This window comes from Eucyclogobius newberryi, unplaced genomic scaffold (assembly GCF_026437365.1).
Source record: "Eucyclogobius newberryi isolate DKJ021-1_F unplaced genomic scaffold, fEucNew1.0.hap1 SCAF_2, whole genome shotgun sequence".
Classification (NCBI taxonomy): Eukaryota; Metazoa; Chordata; class Actinopteri; order Gobiiformes; family Gobiidae; genus Eucyclogobius; species Eucyclogobius newberryi.
Genome location: NW_027315834.1, coordinates 17729737 through 17747523, shown reverse-complemented (window position 1 = coordinate 17747523; position 17787 = coordinate 17729737). Strand labels below are relative to the sequence as shown.

The window sequence follows — 17787 nt, the reverse complement described above, 5'->3', positions numbered from 1 at the left end:
GGCAGTGGTCACAATGACAACTGTTGGGTACGGTGACATGCGTCCTGTGACGGTCGGGGGAAAAATAGTGGGATCTTTATGCGCCATTGCAGGTGTACTCACTATTGCTCTCCCGGTGCCTGTCATTGTGTCCAACTTCAACTACTTTTACCACCGAGAGACGGACCAGGACCAGTCCTCACTGAAGGATGAGCCCAACAGTGGCAGGAACAGTCCCGAACTCAAGCGCAAAGGCAGCAAATCCTCCAACAAGTCTCAGGATGTGGAGAACAATGATGCGTCCGCTTCAGTGGAAAAGGCAAACATCAAAGCGAACAGCAGTATGGATTTCAAACGTTCCCTTTACGCGTTTTGTTTGGACACACGGGAAACGGACCTGTAGCCCCAAACTAATTATGTACAATCTCACTGTTGGGCACTTTGCACACCCCATCAGGAGATGCTCACATATTAGTGTTTATCTTTAGAAAATTAAGGAGTATGTTTTTATCAAGCACACTTTATGGGGAGGGCAATATAAGAGACACTACAACAGGACCTTGTTGGAACCTTTTAAACCATAAACGTTTTTATTCAGGAAAACAAAGGCATGCACATTACTTGATGGACTGCAAGGACATATATTGTATATAATATAGGATATAGCTATTTTATCAGTGGTTAACAAATCCTCATTGTTTAAGAACTGCCTTGAAGTAAAATCGTAAAGTCTATATTTTTCAAATGCAAATATCTCTTTCCTCTTGGTCTACGGATGATGGGTCTAACAAGGAGGGAGCCTTGCACTTTTCAGCCAAGAAAATTGCGTTTTTTACTAAAAACAGTAAACCACCTATGGGAATGATAAAGCCAAGGAAGAGGACAGCACTGAGACCATCTGGAGTGATCACGCAACACTTGCACCAGGTCAGTGCTGAAACAAATGCATTGTGTGAGAAGAGAGTTGTGCAGGGGTTTGTAGGGAGAGGAGCTGTCCTTTCAGCACCACCAGTGTTCAGACTGCTACTACCACGACCACAGTATATAAAACTACTATGGGATAAGTGGTGGTAGCATATGCCTATATTTTATTTCAGCTATTTGTGGAAGTTGATTTGACATTTAAGTGTCGTTAGGTTAAGAGGCTCTATTTACTCTGTGTAGTTTAGTGTGACCAGACTGAAGTGGTTGCCTGTTAATCCTTCTCATTTTCAACACAGGACACCCTGAGTAAATGCTAAAAAAAATTATCAATCTTTGGTGACTTAATATTGGTTTGCTCATTTAGTTTTCTTGCGCCCTGGTTTTTGCTTCCTGTCGTGTAACTGGTTTGATTCCATACAAATGAAAAACAGCTTTCATTTGCACAAGAAATCACCGTAATAATTGAGCCTGTCTATGTCAGAGCTGTAGGACAACATTAACCTACTGCCAACAGAGCATCATCTGGGTGCATTCAACCGAGCTCCAATGTATGTCGTTAGTCCACATCTTCAATTAGTTTTATGTGATTTAACCTGGTAATTACAGCCTGCACTCTTGTGTATGCAGATTTCTGAAAACTGGCATCTGAGAATTGTTAAACAAAATGACAAGACAAAGATACAGTTTTGAATACAACAAAACAGCAATGTATACCAATATTTTACAGCCTAAACAATATAATATTAGGAAAATGTATTGCTAAATTCAGGAAAATATTATCTGATCATGTGTTCTGTTTTAATAATTTCTATGAAACTGCAAAATGGCAAAATTAGGTTTGATGATCTATATTGCGATGATCCGAGCAATGATCTACTAAACACAACAATCCTCGTGGAACTTTACATTGTTACTGCAGATACAAATATTATACTTCATATAATGCCATAAACAACACGTTATTCCATATAGCAACACCACCCTAATTACTTACATCTCAAACACAAAGTGAAGGCTATTCAAGATTAATTATTTACTGACATTAATGCTTATTCACATTCTCTCCATTATCTCTGTTATCTGAAAAATTACAATAGCTTGATAACACATCAATGACCCAGATCAAATATGTCTGCCCGTGAGCGCAGTACTTGCCAACATATTCTGGCCCACCCCAGGCAGCTATTTAATCTGCTGCACCATCCGCCACTCTGAGTTCACAATTAGGGGAAGCCCTCGGCTACAAATGGGACAAAAATAACCAGGATGACAAAACCAAACACAGAAGAAAACAGAACTTGAATTACTAAATATTTAACTGACCCTTTTTGATCAATCATCTTTTTGGTGTATAGTGCAGCCAATTTTTTTGCACAGGCTGATTCAATCAATCGAATTGATTTCATAAGCAGGGATATTATAATACATACATTATGTTTAATGCAAAACACATGTATTATAACATCACTGCTTCTGAAACACGTTGAATTGATCAAATACACATGCATTTATTCAACAAGAAAATAAACATTGAAATAAGATAAATTAATGAAGGAAACTTAATTGCCCAGGAATGACTCCACTGGATATACAGTTTACAACCTGCAGAGATGATGTACCCAACAACATGTGACACACTTTGTGAAAGAAACACCTTATTTATGTTTTTATATTGCCTTATGGCCATTATATCATTAGAATATTACATTTTTCAGGGATGAGAAAGCATGACCTGTCTTTTCTTGTTCCTCATAGTGGGACTGGAGGATGTAACTCAAAGTTGGGCAAGCTATGTTAACATAGGTTGAAGATTGGAGCTCAATTATGACAAAAATAAACATAGCTGACATTTTGATTGACACATAATTTCAATCGTTATTAAAAGCAACCTGCAACATATTCCAAAACTCAATTTTCATAATCTCATTATTAATGGCTCATGCTCATGCAGAAAGTAATGGATCTGCTGTGGAACCAATTATACCACTGCTATAAAATCCACCAAAAATGATTAGTTCAGTCCAAACATGGCTGACAAACTGTGACGTGGAGGGAGGGGAGGGCATGAGGTGGCCACACTGCTCTCGGAACAAGGCGAACAGTGTAGTGAAGTTACATAAGTGTACATGTTTCCCCCTCTTCTTCAAAGATCTGAAATTAGATTCACACTCACAATTGTACCTCCAGTTCACACAGTGACATTGTTCAGATTTTAAATCAAGGTGTTAACTTAAGTCAACCTGACAAAATGTACTTGCTGTACTTTTGATGGCTTTATTTTTCTTGGGGAAATTCATGTTAATATTTATGTTCTGTGGGTTGTAAAAAAAATATCCAAACAATTCAAAATAATGAATACTCCCTTTGGAGACACCGATGGTAACAGAACCCTGTTGTGTGTTTCACACTTATAATTCAGGGACTAAACACAGCTGTTTGTGTGCTTCTAGGTCATATGTGAAACGTGTTATAGTAGACAGAACATTGGTGGATATTCACATATAGCATTAATTAGGCAAAACAACAAGGTAATGATGGCGACTAATTAGAGAGAAAAAACATATTGCATGCACAGATGAATGACTGTATCTGTGTCAGTGTTTCTGCCAAAAGGTCCATGCGATGCTGCTAAATCCTGAATGAATCACCTTTTAACCCTCAAAGATTAACGCATTCCCATTATACTTGTAAAGCTCCATATTTGTTTAAGTGCACACATATATATATAGGCCTATATAGACTTTGTACTGTGTTTTATTGCCAGTAACTGTCCTTTTATCGTGTTATTGCCATGTTATGTTTTACGTAAAAGCCCAACTATGGACAGCCATTGAGAATCAGCTTCAGTTAAAATGTGAGTGTGTGACATTGTTCAAAACTCTTGAAAGTCAATTTAGCATATTATGTCTCTGAATGAATGAACCGGTTTAAGAAAAGTGAGGGGGAAACAAACAAACAAACAAACAAACAAACAAACAAACACACAAACAAACACACAAACAAACAAACAAACACACAAACAAACAAACAAACAAACAAACTAGTCAAAACAAACTAACAAATCAAAACAAACTAACAAAAAACATAATAAGCGGTGAAACTTTTGATCTTCAGTCAACCATGGCACAAATAAAACAATGAAACAGATAGAAAACCACTCCAGAACCCCAGTTTGATTTTAGATGCAGGGTAAAAGGTAGGCGCTGATGCAGTTTCACTTTTGTCTTGACACTCCCCTGAATATTTCCCTATACACACCAGAGTGTGTGCTCCAGGAAAGTCTTTTGAAAGACTGACCATAGTCAATCTCACTGTAGTGTCACACAAGACTTAAAAGATTCAGTAACTCTTTTCCTTTACTCTGCTTTTCAGTAACATTGGTTTGGTCTGAGGAGTGTAACGATGTTCTAATATGACCGTAGTTCAAACTCATTAAATCAATATCTCGCTTGTGTCATTATATTTGGCGTGAAGGAAACAGAGGAGCATGCACTTGCACATGCACTTGCACATGCATTTGTTTTTAGGCGTAGGCTCAAGGTCTGTGACATGGAAATGTAAGACTCAGATGATCTTATATAACCTAACTGTTTTGCCGCTGAGGAAAGCAGTTATCTGGAAATGTAAAGGGTTGATAAAATGTTTGCAAACTGGGCAGAGAACATAGGTCCAAGATTAGGTCCACCTTGCTTCCCGGACACATTCTCCAGCTGTCTGTGGTCATAAGGTCCAGCTCACTGTCCTCTGACTCTTCCACCTATAGGCCTCATAATCATTTCAGCAAGTTTTCCTTATCTTTCCAGACTGATAGAAATCTTGAGAAAGATTGATGTCTGAAAACTTTAGAGAATTTAAGAATGCAGAGGCTTCATAGGTGTCAAAAGGAGCAGGCCTTGACATTGGCAGTGGTGTATGTAGGTGCAGTGGATGCCTTTGGTGCTGCTGCTCAAGAGGCAGATGATGCAGAAATGATGGCACTGAGCGTTCATGTGGAAGCGTTGCATTCAGTCCCTCTGGTTAGATAACCTTCCTCTCAAGCCTCTTTGTTGCCTTATTTTCTGCTTATATGATTTTTTTCTTTGCTCCCAGATGCCACTGCTTACATTAGCCCAATACCTTCTTCTTTCTTATTCAGTTCTTTTCAGACGTTGAAATGATAAATCTTGACCTCTTCACTTAAAAGTCTTGTTCACTCTCCTTTCATAGTGCTTGCTGTCACTTCTCGTTTGCAGAACTAGTATACATCACACTATTTACAGATTGTAGGTTACATGTGATCATAATTTCAGATAATATATAACTATCAGTAAATGTTTAATGGTGGTTTAACGTCTCCTAAATCCTTCATCACCAAGAGAAAAGCACCTGTAAACTCCTGTAAACAGAGCAGTGTCAATGTGTTTCCTCCGAAGGGACGAATCGTGCATTTTTTCTGTCAATCTGATGGACCAGTCTGTAATTTGAAAAACGGTACTGTGAGTTGAGAGACAAATTGTTGTGAGGTTGCATCTAAGTGTGGTTCCATACTGAAAATAACATTTAATATTCCAGAAACTATTTCATGTGTAATCTTAACTGAGTCTTGTTTTGCAAGGACAATGTACTGAGATTATACGCCAAATTATAACTAAACGGCTCTTTTCTCTACAGTATTTGGTTACAGGAACACATTATACAATGCAATAATACATCAAGTAAAAACTAACGACCAACATCACTGACACATCATCACACGTGTACATTATACAACCACAAACAAGTATCAGTAAATGCATTATTTTGCAATGAACACCTTGTCAAAGCCTGATCTCATCTGATCTTGGAAGCTAAGAAGGATTGGGCCTGGTTTGCACTGGGATGAGAGACCTGGGAATACCACAGTGGGGCAGTAGTGGCTTAGAGTAAACTGTTGTTGTGTCTTTAGGCAAGACACTTCACCCACCTAGTCTAGTGAGTGACATGGGCCAATGTCGCAGATTGGATCATCCAACAAGGCAGTTGTGACTACAAAAGTAGCTTCCCACTGAGTACGAAGTGAAAGAATAATGCAATTGAGAGTGAAGGGTGTCACGAAAGGTGCTATTATTATTATTATTGTTATTATTCATTCATTCATTTTCTACCGCTTGTTCTCTTTCGGGGTTGCAGGTGACTGGAGCCTATCTCCGTGATTTTGGGCCTTAGGCGGGGTACACCCTGGACAGTGGCCAACTCGTCGCAGGGCCAACACAGAGACATAGACATTACAGCCAGCCATTCACTCTCTAGGGCCAATTTAGAATTACCAATTTTGCCTAACACATGCATGTCTTTGGACACCCCCTAACGCACTCGTCATGCACGTCACATGCATACTAATTATTAGAGGGAAAATCAAACTATTGGCAAAGCCTGTGGGAAAGTGCACGCATTTTCAGCGTTCCGATCAAAACAGCCAGTGACACCAATACCATATTTCTTTCACCGTAGCCGTGGTGATTATAGAGACCTCCCATGTTATTTCAATGGGAAAATTGCAAGATTCCTGGAATTTCCACATGTGTACACTTAACACTTTTACAAACTTCTCCTTAGGCAATAGCTGTACATTTGATGAAGATCATCTTGAGTGGTTCTCTGCCACTACAGTCTCTGTGTGGAAGAGCGGCAAATTTGGCCCTATTTTTTTTTTTTCAAAATGGCCATATGTATGGGTAGCAAAAACATTTGCACAAAATTTGGCATCCAGATCAAAAAAGTTAAGACCCATGACAGAAACTCCCAATGTTATATCTAAAATCACTAAAAATCTGCAGGTAGTTGACCCTTCATACTTCACAAAGGTCTCCTTGGGTGTTTGCCCAAACAAGGTCAAATTTAGTGACACGTGCTAGTTCTATTAAATCAATTATTCCCATCATAGCACTTGGAATTAAAGTACTTTTTTGGTCAACACAGAAGCCCATTTAGCCAAGTTTAACTAATTTGTCCATGATCAAGTACAAATGTCATTTTCCCTTTGTCTAATATTTGCTACAATGTACATATTAATTTATTGATTTTTCTCTCTTCACTTATCATTTTCCGTGTTAGGAATTTCACATTTGTTATTCACACTTTCACATTTTGCAAAACTGTTGCTTTCATCAACTGGCTACAGCAGCTTCCACTCCAACCAACTTGTCCCATGGGAAATGAATGCTACAAAATTATTATCAGGAAGTTAATCAACAAGCAAGGCACAACATTAGAACAATAACGCTACCATATTTGTTGACATAATAACACTAGTTGTTAATATTAACACTAGTTGTTTAGCAAAGATGAAGACGCCACAGTTATTGTGATGCCATGTACAACATACTATAAAGGATCAAATTGGTGGTACATGATTCTGCAAAAATAAGCTCAACTGAAACAGCTTAGAGAATCTCTTTTCTGAAGGGAACAGATTTCAGCCTCAGTCATATAATTATATTACTACAGAACTAAAGAAAGACAAGGTGGCATGTGGTCAGGGCATTCAAGGCAAGCAGTGATTGACCAATGAAATCCAAAATGGCTGTGTCATATTTATCATTTGTCTAAGGACAGGGGATGCTGGGACAGTCCCTATGTACATTGTTTAATCTGTTCTCATTGTCGCCCTCCAAGGCAACCGCTGTTGTGATTTCGGCCGTTACAAAAATAAATGGAATGGAATTTAATTGAAATTGTTCCAAAAGATATCCAAATAGGCACATTTTCTCCTCACTTCTGCCTCCTGAACCTTGGCTAGAAGTCACGGTGTGTTTTAGTGGCCTCTACAGTCCTTTGATTGATACTGCAGGCCAGGAATCTTCATTGTTCATCCCTCACCTTGTACAGAGGCCCATTCATGTTCCACTTACTAACATGTGCTGAGACTATTGAGTCCATTCAGCTTCTGTATTTGACATGGCAGTTTAGCATAGTAAGTAAATTCACTGCAATCTACAGTCTACGCTGATGTGGGATACAACAACCATTACATTACAGTTTACATTACATAAATACTGTAGTAGTACTGAGATTGTGTGTTATTGAATCAATTGATTTGTTTATGTTTTAAGACTTATCTCCAGATCTTTATTATGACTATAGCTACTATAGCTACAGTAGCATTGAATACATTCTACCAACAGAGAGGTTGCAGAACATAAATTAGAGGGAATAACCTGGAAGGATTCTCAAACAGTCCACGCAGAGAGAGTCTGATAACTTAAATGGTGCTGCATGTCACTATAGGAGCATGTACAGTTTTTCTGGTTCTTAATCAAAGTGCCAGAGAGAGGCCTACAGCATCATGACAGACCTGATATGCAATTATTTAAAAATCAGGACAAACTGTCCAATTTAATTTGCTGTTTTTGTGTGTAGATGAACACTGACACATATAATTTGACCCTGAAGTGTGATGCTGATGATGCCCTTGAGAAGCGCTGCTGTCCGTCCACATTTGTGATTTCAGCTGTGGTTGTCTACATCAGGGCATGTGTTGTAAAAACTCTCGCCCAAACCCTCTCCTAATGTTTTCACATTTTGTTCGTACACACGAACGAAGAGATAATCATAATGCCACATATGTGTTCAGTGACTTTTGATGTAGTGGGCTGTTTGTTGGGCTTTAAACAGGGAATGTCCTGTTGGTGGTGTGGTGTTGTTATGCACAAATGAGGGGCAGTGCGTCACACACACCTCTGTTTTTCTCTCATTATTCAGCTCCATGTGCATATTCTGCTCCATGTGCCACATCACTTATGCATGAACTCACATATTTAATTACTGCGTAATAATTTCACCATGTCTAACCCCAGATATAAATAGTTTAAATATGACTGTCTTTGTGGCTGAACTGCTGATGCTAAAGGGTCATGTGGCATTTGGTCAATGACTCCCACTGGACAGTCATCACAGCTTCGACTGACTTTATCACTGTTAACTAGACACATCAAACCAGCCCTCAGGCAAATCACTGTTTACACACATTTATTTGTGTATAACATATGTCAACTGTGAGGCACATCTGTTAACGCGGCTATACCTTTGGGACAAAGGCTGACCTCTGCGGATCGAGCCAGGGCCCATTTCTGGAGATACAGAGGCCCTGACGCTCAATCTTTCAGATTGTGGATTGTATTTTCTTTGCTTGGACATTTGCTTATTGGCTTTCGGCAGCATCAATGTGATGCCAATGTGTATTAAATGTGAAACAGATATCATTTTTTTTAATCAAAACTTCATAGTTGCAGCCACACTTCAGTCATTCTACACACTATCTTGCTTTATCATCTATATCGCTTTTGTATAGTCTTTCCTATTAGAGTGTAAAACCATTGAATATTTATATTTAATAAGGCAAGGCAAGTTTATTTGTAGAGCACAATTTATACACAAGGCAATTCAAAGTGCTTTACACAACAGGAAACACAAAGACATGACAGAAACAGTTCAAGACAGTAAAGAGAAGAGTGCAAATAAAATAATCTCAGTCATATGCACAGCTCAACAAAAACATTTTTAGCTTAAATTTGAACATTATCAGAGTAGAAGTCTGTCTCACTTCTTTAGGAAGACTGTTCCAGATTTTAGCTGCATAAAACTGAAATTCTCCATGTTTAGTCCTGACTCTGGCACCAGCAGGAGGCCGGTCCATGTTTAGTCCTGACTCTGGCACCAGGAGGAGGCCGGTCCACGTTTAGTCCTGACTCTGGGCACCAGCAGGAGGCCGGCCCCTGTTTAGTCCTGACTCTGGCACCAAGAGGAGGCCGGTCCATGTTTAGTCCTGACTCTGGCACCAGCAGGAGGCCGGTCCATGTTTAGTCCTGACTCTGGCACCAGCAGGAGGCCGGTCCATGTTTAGTCCTGACTCTGGCACCAGCAGGAGGCCGGTCCATGTTTAGTCCTGACTCTGGGCACCAGCAGGAGGCCGGCCCCTGTTTAGTCCTGACTCTGGGCACCAGCAGGAGGCCGGTCCCTGAGGTCCTCAGAGTCCGAGATGGTTCATATGTCACTAACATATCCAAGATGTACTTTGGTGCTAGGCCATGGAGAGACTTGTACACAAGCGGAGCTGCTTTAAAGTCTATTCTCTGAGCCACAGGAGCCAGTGCAGAGACCTGAGAACAGGACTAATGTGATGGTACTTCCTGGTTCTAGTCAGGACCCGAGCAGCAGCGTTCTGGATGTACTGCAGCTGTTTTACAGCTCGTTTGGAGAGGCCAGTTACAGTAGTCTAATCTACTGGAGACAAACGCATGGATAAGTCTCTCCAAATCTGGTTTAGACACTAAAAGCTGCTGATCTTATTGATTTAACGTGGCTGTCAAAGTTCACGTCTGAGTCCATTATTACCCCCAGATTTTCTAACTTGATTTGCGACTCTGGAGGTTAGCCTCTGAACACAAACTGGATTTTCTGTGTTGGTTCTCTGTGAGTTAATGTTGTGAGCTTTAACAGTGTGTGACTTAGTTGAACATATAAACCTGAGAGTTGCGCTGCTCATCAGCTCTTCTCACTTGTGTCTGGGTGAGAGAGCGGGTGTGAAGTCGTGGGATGTTGCCGGCAAACCGTGCTGAATGTTCTTTCATTCATTTCACTCAGCGAGACTGAGGACAGGACTCAAGCACTACAACGGGTGAAATGTGAAGAAACATTTTACAAACTTTACAAAGTCCATTGAGGTTTATGTAAGCCTCAGACATGTTACTTTACTGATGTCATATCTCGATTCAAAAGGAATGCAAAATGTCGCTAATCTGGTTGTTTTCATGATTATTTTTTTGCGAATACCATTGCTCTGAGGATATGGTAGCTTTAGAAAAGCTCACACTAACCAACTACATAAAGACTAGCTGGAGTTTATAAGTTACGGTAATAGCTGTTGGGCATTTCACCAGAGCATATCACGGTTAGATTTCACATAAAATCCTTTCCATGTAAAATGCAGCCAAGGATTATAAATGCTGGGCGTGAAAACAGATTTGGATAGGGTCAATTTTGTATTAGTCCATCCAGATTTAGGTGATGTTAGTGTGTGCTTAGAGCTGAAATGAGTGTGTATACTTTTAAAACTTTGACCTTTAGTGTAAATGTTCTCAAAAACACTCAAGTTAAGTCTTGCAGGCAACAGTGGCTCTGCTCTCACTGAAATGAAGCCATGCTGCTGCTGGATTTGCAATGGCGCTTATCAAGTCCATAATGCTGCACAACGGCACTGCCCCACCCTCATTTGCCAAAGATCAGAGAGAGTGTAACAGATCTTTGTATATCTGCACACATAGGTGTTAAGTTTTATAGAAGCGGACCTGACATTTGGACAACCTCACTTTATGGAAGTGTACGTCGGTCTTCCCAGGGCTGCGGTGGCTATTAAATATGTGACTGACGAGTGAATGAATAACTATGCAAGTCCTTTTAAAAGCTTGAAATATTATGATTATCATAATCCAATCCAACTTTATTTATATAGCACATTTTACCAACACAAAGTCTCCAAAGTGCTGCACAGAGTACAAAACAAGCACAAGTAAAAAAATAAATACATGAAAAATAAATAAATACGTACAAACCAAATAAAAACCACACAATAACCACGCTTTCTTTTCAAAGACAGAGACTGAATGTCACAGGAAAACAGCTTGGCTTATCTTCATATTTTGCCTGTGTTCATAGAATGTAAGTTCCTTTGACATAATAGTAAACAGTAAGAGTATGGCATTTCAGAAAAGTGTGGTTTTATGACAAATCTTACTTTTTTGTCTCAAAGAATTGGAACAGGATTAATTGCCCAGGCTGGTGAGTGATGTAGTGTTATAGTGTTATAGCGTTACAGTGCTGCAGGGTTGCAGCGTTACAGCGTTATAGCTTTATAGCTTTAACTACACCAGAGTCTTTTCATTTGTCTACCCCTAACCAAATTTACCTGAAAGAGTGAAAAGGTTATAAGACAACAGAAGTAAAGCAGTCATTGAAGTGTTCTACCTGAGTCAAAAGGAAGCATTACTATGGAAACTTATAATATACCAATCCAGGACTGATGTGTTTATAAAGCTGCACACACTGGTACTGATATAAACGTTTTATTCCTTTCATTTTAATGAAGCAGAAACAAATTGTTGGTGTCTATATGTTTATATGTATGTTACATTTACCAACAGGTATTACCAGGCAATGTCTAACTTCCGGCTCCATTTCTAAAATGTGTTCATTTAGAATACGTGGTGCTTTATGAGACAAAACTAAAACTTAACTGTCAAACTGTTGTGGCTCGCTACATTTATATTTGACATAATGTGAACTATAAACGTAGTGCTGGTGTTTATTAGACCACTTGGTTGCTAGCATTCATGGTTTTGGCACCAATTGCTACATCAATAAACATATGCAAAGTGCTGCTACACACGTTATATTTTCTATCAAGGCTCTGATGTTACTCACGTGGTCAAGTGGTTGTCAGTTGCCAAAACAGAATGTGATAACTCCCCCATTGGAAATGCAGCAAACAAATAGAACTGTACCCGCCTTCAGAATGCAGATGATCTGTTTACAAAACTGGAGGGGCATATCTATTAGTAGATTGTCAAGCTTAAGTTTAAAAGCTAAGAGAGATGTAGGAATGTAAAAAAACATAAAAATCTACTGTTGTTGTTTTGACTCTTAGCCAAGCATTTGCACATTTCTGTCAACCATGTGTAGGCACATGACTCTGCTTTTAATCTGCTTTGAGTCCTTCGATGCATTTATGCTTAAAATACTCCAGAGTGGGATGAGGCTGCTGGAGCGAAAGAGCAACCAAATGTCATACTTTCATCAGAATGTATAACAAAAGGTCAGGCAGCCTATGTGTAAGTCCATGTCCTCTTTGTATGTAATAAAACAGCGGCGGGTTCAGACCAAAATGTCGGAGACTCTGAGTTTTAAAGGGCTGCAAAGACCAGGGCCGGCCCAGCCTATAAGCGAACTAAGCAGCCGCGTAGGGCCCCGAGGCGTTAATAGGGCCCCCAATCTGGCAACCCGTTTTATGCGAAGTGCAAGCGCAGCGTGCGCCACTAGTGTAGTAGCGCTGCTGGCGCGGCAGCGCACACAGCGGTAACATAACACACAAACTGCATTTATTTGTAATGACAATCTGGCAACCGAGACACCAAACCTGCGCTGATTGGGCAACTTCATTGTGCGCGAGGAGCTCGAGAGCAAAACATAAACACAACAGAACGTGGTCCCTGCGTGGTCCTCATGTCCAGAGGAATATATCTCCTGGTCCCGAAAAACGAAAGAAGAAACTTCTTGACGATGTAAAGAAACTGCAAACTCAACAACACTCTCAGGTATTGAACTTCTCTTACAAAGAGACGGTTAATGCTGCTGTTTGAAACAACACGATTCTGTCACGTTAGTTCGCTCAGGCTGGAGGCGACGAGAGCTCTGCCCCGCGCATTATATGTGTCTGAATGAAAGATAATAAGCTTCACATTTACACCAGCCCGTGTTAGCTGCGGAGGTGGCGTCTATGCCCGGGTCACTAAGAGGCGGAGATCCGGTCCGGACGAGCGCCGTCTCGTCCAGAACCTCTGACGTGAAACTTTGGAGAGAACAGTGTGCGGCCCCTGTCCCGGGCCCCTGTGCAGGGCCCCTGTGCAGCCTCAGTCAGAGATGAGCGGTTTGAGTTTGCGTCCCTCTCTCTCACATCACCATGTGTGAGATCAATCGTGACTCGTGATGTCTGTTTGACTTCTTAAAGTGCAACGAGAGGAACGTAAAGGTTTATGCACGTAAGGTCCATCAGCCAATCACATCGCAGCATTGTTTCACGCAGGAGTCCAGTGTGTGGTGTTCAGATCAGAACAAACATTTATATTGTAATTAACTTTTAATAGAGCAATAAAACATTTACATTTATTTAAAAAGCATCATTAGACTATTTGTTATAAATTATAATAAACCGATAGTGAAAAATAACCAGACATATTATAATTACGTCTGTTATAGAATAATACTATATATTTTCATACAAAAGTGGCAAAGTTGCAGAAACGCAGTCGCTTCACTGTAGCTAGGTTTGGACCTTCACTTCTCGTTCTGTTCATTCTCTGGGAATAACATTTTTGCACCGTTTTATCAGTGTTAATTGTTAATCAAGCAATGCTTATGCCATTTGTTTAATTTAATATAACTTGTTTTGTCACTTTGGCAAGAAGGAACAGTTGGGAGCTGTAAAAGATAAATTAGTAAGGATAACTATTAATTTTACATTTTCAGTTAAAATTAATCAATTTGATCATAATTATTTTCATAGCCAATATTGTATTGAGTAATTAAGTACACTAATGTATTAATAACTGGCTTTAGTCATTTTCTCCTGGCACAGTTTCATCACATCATCATTTTATAACATTACAACCTCAACATTTTACTCTTATTTTAGCCGGCTGGACCACATTAAAATGCACCAGAATACACGAAAAAGGTCTGAAAATCTCTGGGGGAGGGCCCCCAGACCCCCCCTGTTCATTAGTTTAAACTGCTAATGTGGCTGTAGACCCTTAACGCCCACAAATACGCCCAAAAACATATCTGGGACGTGTGTTATTTGTACAGGGAGTCGAGGTGATGTCAGCGGAATACCAAGTTGCATTGTGGGATTTAAGTTATCAATATTTGAGCTGTTGAGGTGCTGAGAATAAACTAACTGGCAAACAGATGCCCTGGAGTTTTGGTGAACTTTGTTTGCGTTGAAGAAAGTTCCCATATGTGAATTGTTTACTGACAATGGCAATAAAACTGATTCTGATGACGTGGTGAGGGGCCCCCAAATTTTTTTTCGCTTAGGGCCCCCTGAAGGCTTGGGCCAGCCCTGGCAAAGACAATAACTCTTCCATTAAGTGTCATCATATAAACTGTGTAAAGTATTTTAAAATAAGGTTGCAATGCACCCTTTTGCACCCTTGTAGACCGGAGCCAAGACCTACATTGTTCATTCAACATTTTGCCATGAGCTCTCTTTTCAGCAGCGAAGCAGTTAAAAGTACTGATAAAGAGAGGTTTAAAATTCGGCAGTACAATATGGTGCAATTAAATCAAATCTCAATTTGATTTGATGGTGCATTTATTTAGATTAGGTAAACATGTTCTGAAGTGGATGGGATTCTTGTATTATCAGTTCATGTTTCAGTCTTCTCTCAAATGTTAACTCTCCTGGAGTTGTTTACAACGCGAACGCTGGACAGAATTTTTAAACATACATCACAAATCCAATCACAATGGCAAAACTCACAACCAACTCAAATGTAGCAAAGTGAAGTAAACCGTGAACAGGCCTTGCATCAAGATGGACACATGGGCGTCCTGCAGCACCTCCTAGTGTCGATATACAACACCAGCCACAAATAGATCTGAATGGTATTATGATTTAACCTGCCAGAGAGGAGGTTGGCCAATAATGCACAATGGATAATGACTATAGTTCTACTATACAGTAGAATATATTGTTACTGAAGATCAGAGGTTTTCAAAAAGTAGAACAGCCCCACTAATGTTATCACTTCTGCAATCACTGAATTCTTTGTGTGGCTTTTGTGCTGGTGTACTTTTGTGCACAGCTTGATGCATAGAATTAATTATATGTCATTACGGTGAGTTCAAAAGAAATGTAAGAAATCTAACTGTGCCATTAACAAGCCATAATTGTTAGAATGACATGCATTATTAGATTCATAGACCGAATTCTAGGCAACTGAAACAGCATATTTGATCCCTTGTCTCTGAAAAAAAAATACCATCCCTTATGTTTATAGACAATTAGAACATGTTAAAAACATTCTAAATAATCAGAAAAAGCTTTATTGAGCATCGTCAGTGAACACAATTAAGAATGTGCTTCTTTCTAAATATTAATGGTAAATAAGACAAGATCAACTAGAAGGCATGAATAATGCATAAAATAAGGTAGGGTAAAATACATTTAAATATAAAATACACATAGACAGAACAACTGCTAAATAGTATTAAGAGAATGATATAATCAATGACATATTGAAACAATTTGGTGGAGGATAAAAAGAAAAGACAACATCTGGACGTCTGTCTCTCTCTCTGCACAGATCCTTAAGGCTTGTACAGACACTGTGATCAAAGGATCATCATTAATTGAGTCGTTCATTCAGAAAAAAAACAACAGACTAAGAACAGACTAAAGTGGTCTTGGGGGCAAGAGAGTAATCCGAACAGGACTATTTACATAAAAATAGGGATATATTTCAAAGTATTTCACTTAAGGCCGATTTATGAGGCATTAATTAACATTATTTTATGAAATTCTAAAGTACTTGGAGAATCATCAGCAAAAACAAATTGAAATATTTTGTACTGAATTTGTTTGGTTGCATCATGGCCTTGCAAAACGGTGTTTTGTGTGGAGCTAACACCTCCTGGCTGTCTTTGAGGCTTTTAATGATGGAGAAAGTGAGGTTCTCCTAAATGCTGCTGGATGTGGCCTTGTGGGCTGTTGCATATGCTGTGCTGGATTACACTGATCCAACTTAATGCTTAAGACCTCGCAATCATTCATAACTACAGGAGCAGTTGAAGGAACATGCTTCCAGCACCATCTGCCGCTGTGGGCGGGATTAACTTCGAGGAAGATGTTGTGGGGGTGGGCAGCCGAGGGTCACATATAGACCCTGTATGCATCAGACACAGGGCAAGCTCCTGTTACTGTGCAATATAAAAGAGCCAAGTGAAGTATGCTAATTATCTACTACAGTTTATAATTATGTACAACTATTTATGATAACAATTTCATCATTCGATGTGATAAAATGAACAAAGATCGTTCTTAATGCTCCCATTTGTCCGCTTTGTGTTTACAGAGACCTGAAGCCCTACCAACAGGAGCCATCCTCACCTCCAGGACAGTCTGCTGCTGCTCTCCACCAATAAAGTTAATTCAACTCCTTTTGCAACTCTGTGCCTTGAAGCAAACATCATCAGTCTCACATTGGAAACAGTCGATACCTTTGATTCTTGATCTCTGCCTGATTTGAAAGGAGGATGGGATAATGCTGCTTTATCATTCGGGGGGAAATGAAGATAATTTTTGGATATCAGATGTGTTCTTTTTAATTAAATGGTGTCATATCAAAGAAGACATGTTGCTGTGCAATATCAGTGGATCTTTATTGTTACGTGGATTAACTTATTTTTGTTTATTTTTGTAATGTTTTCTTGATTTCTATTTTTCTAAGATTTTAAGTAAGCTTGGGTCAGGTGAGAAGATTAAAAAGAAACAAGAACAATGGATGATGCCAGATTTTCCAAGTCTATTTTTTTTAACTGGATGCCCTCATGCCTGACTAGGGCCTAAGCCATAGTTCATATGAGACAAATGTGTTGTAAACACATCCAAAACTGCCACATGCATTCAGGGTCTAACCATTGAGAGCACATGTTCCAACTCCTCGTCACCACGTCTTAGCTGTGGATTCAGTCAACACTTGGATACTTGGCTTGAATTTCAAGTATTTATTTTCTGCCTGTGTGTGGCCTGTTTCTCTTGCTGTCATTTTGTACTTCCTCCTACATATCGACTAAGTAACTATGTGATATGAGTATGTAAGTGTGAAACAAGAATGGGATTGAGAGAAAAGCAGCGCATCAATTCTCAAATAGCGGCCCACTGACACAATCATCAAAAATAAAACACATTATGGTAACACTTTAATCTTAACTCCTCACTTTGAAGCAGATATAAAAACACATTTATCAATATTTATATGGTTTGTATTCACTGAGCTACGGTATATGTTTAGAAGCAGTTAGTGCTCTCGCTTCACAGCAAGAAGGTCCTAGGATCGATTCCCAGGTGGTGCAGGGCCGTTCTGTGTGGAG

General features: G+C 39.5%; 1 protein-coding gene across 1 annotated transcript in view; it reads left to right on the top strand.

Moving 5' to 3' along the window:
* Positions 1–16963, top strand: part of LOC140367469 (potassium voltage-gated channel subfamily A member 5) — an 18647-nt gene extending 1684 nt beyond the window's left edge. The window contains exons 1-2 of the mRNA XM_072453966.1: positions 1–906; positions 16770–16963. The exon at positions 1–906 is cut by the window's left edge and continues 1684 nt beyond it. Coding sequence (XP_072310067.1) covers positions 1–382 — 382 coding nt within the window. The 3' untranslated portion in view covers positions 383–906; positions 16770–16963. The remainder of the gene's footprint in view (positions 907–16769) is intronic.
* The last annotated feature ends 824 nt before the right edge of the window (positions 16964–17787 follow it).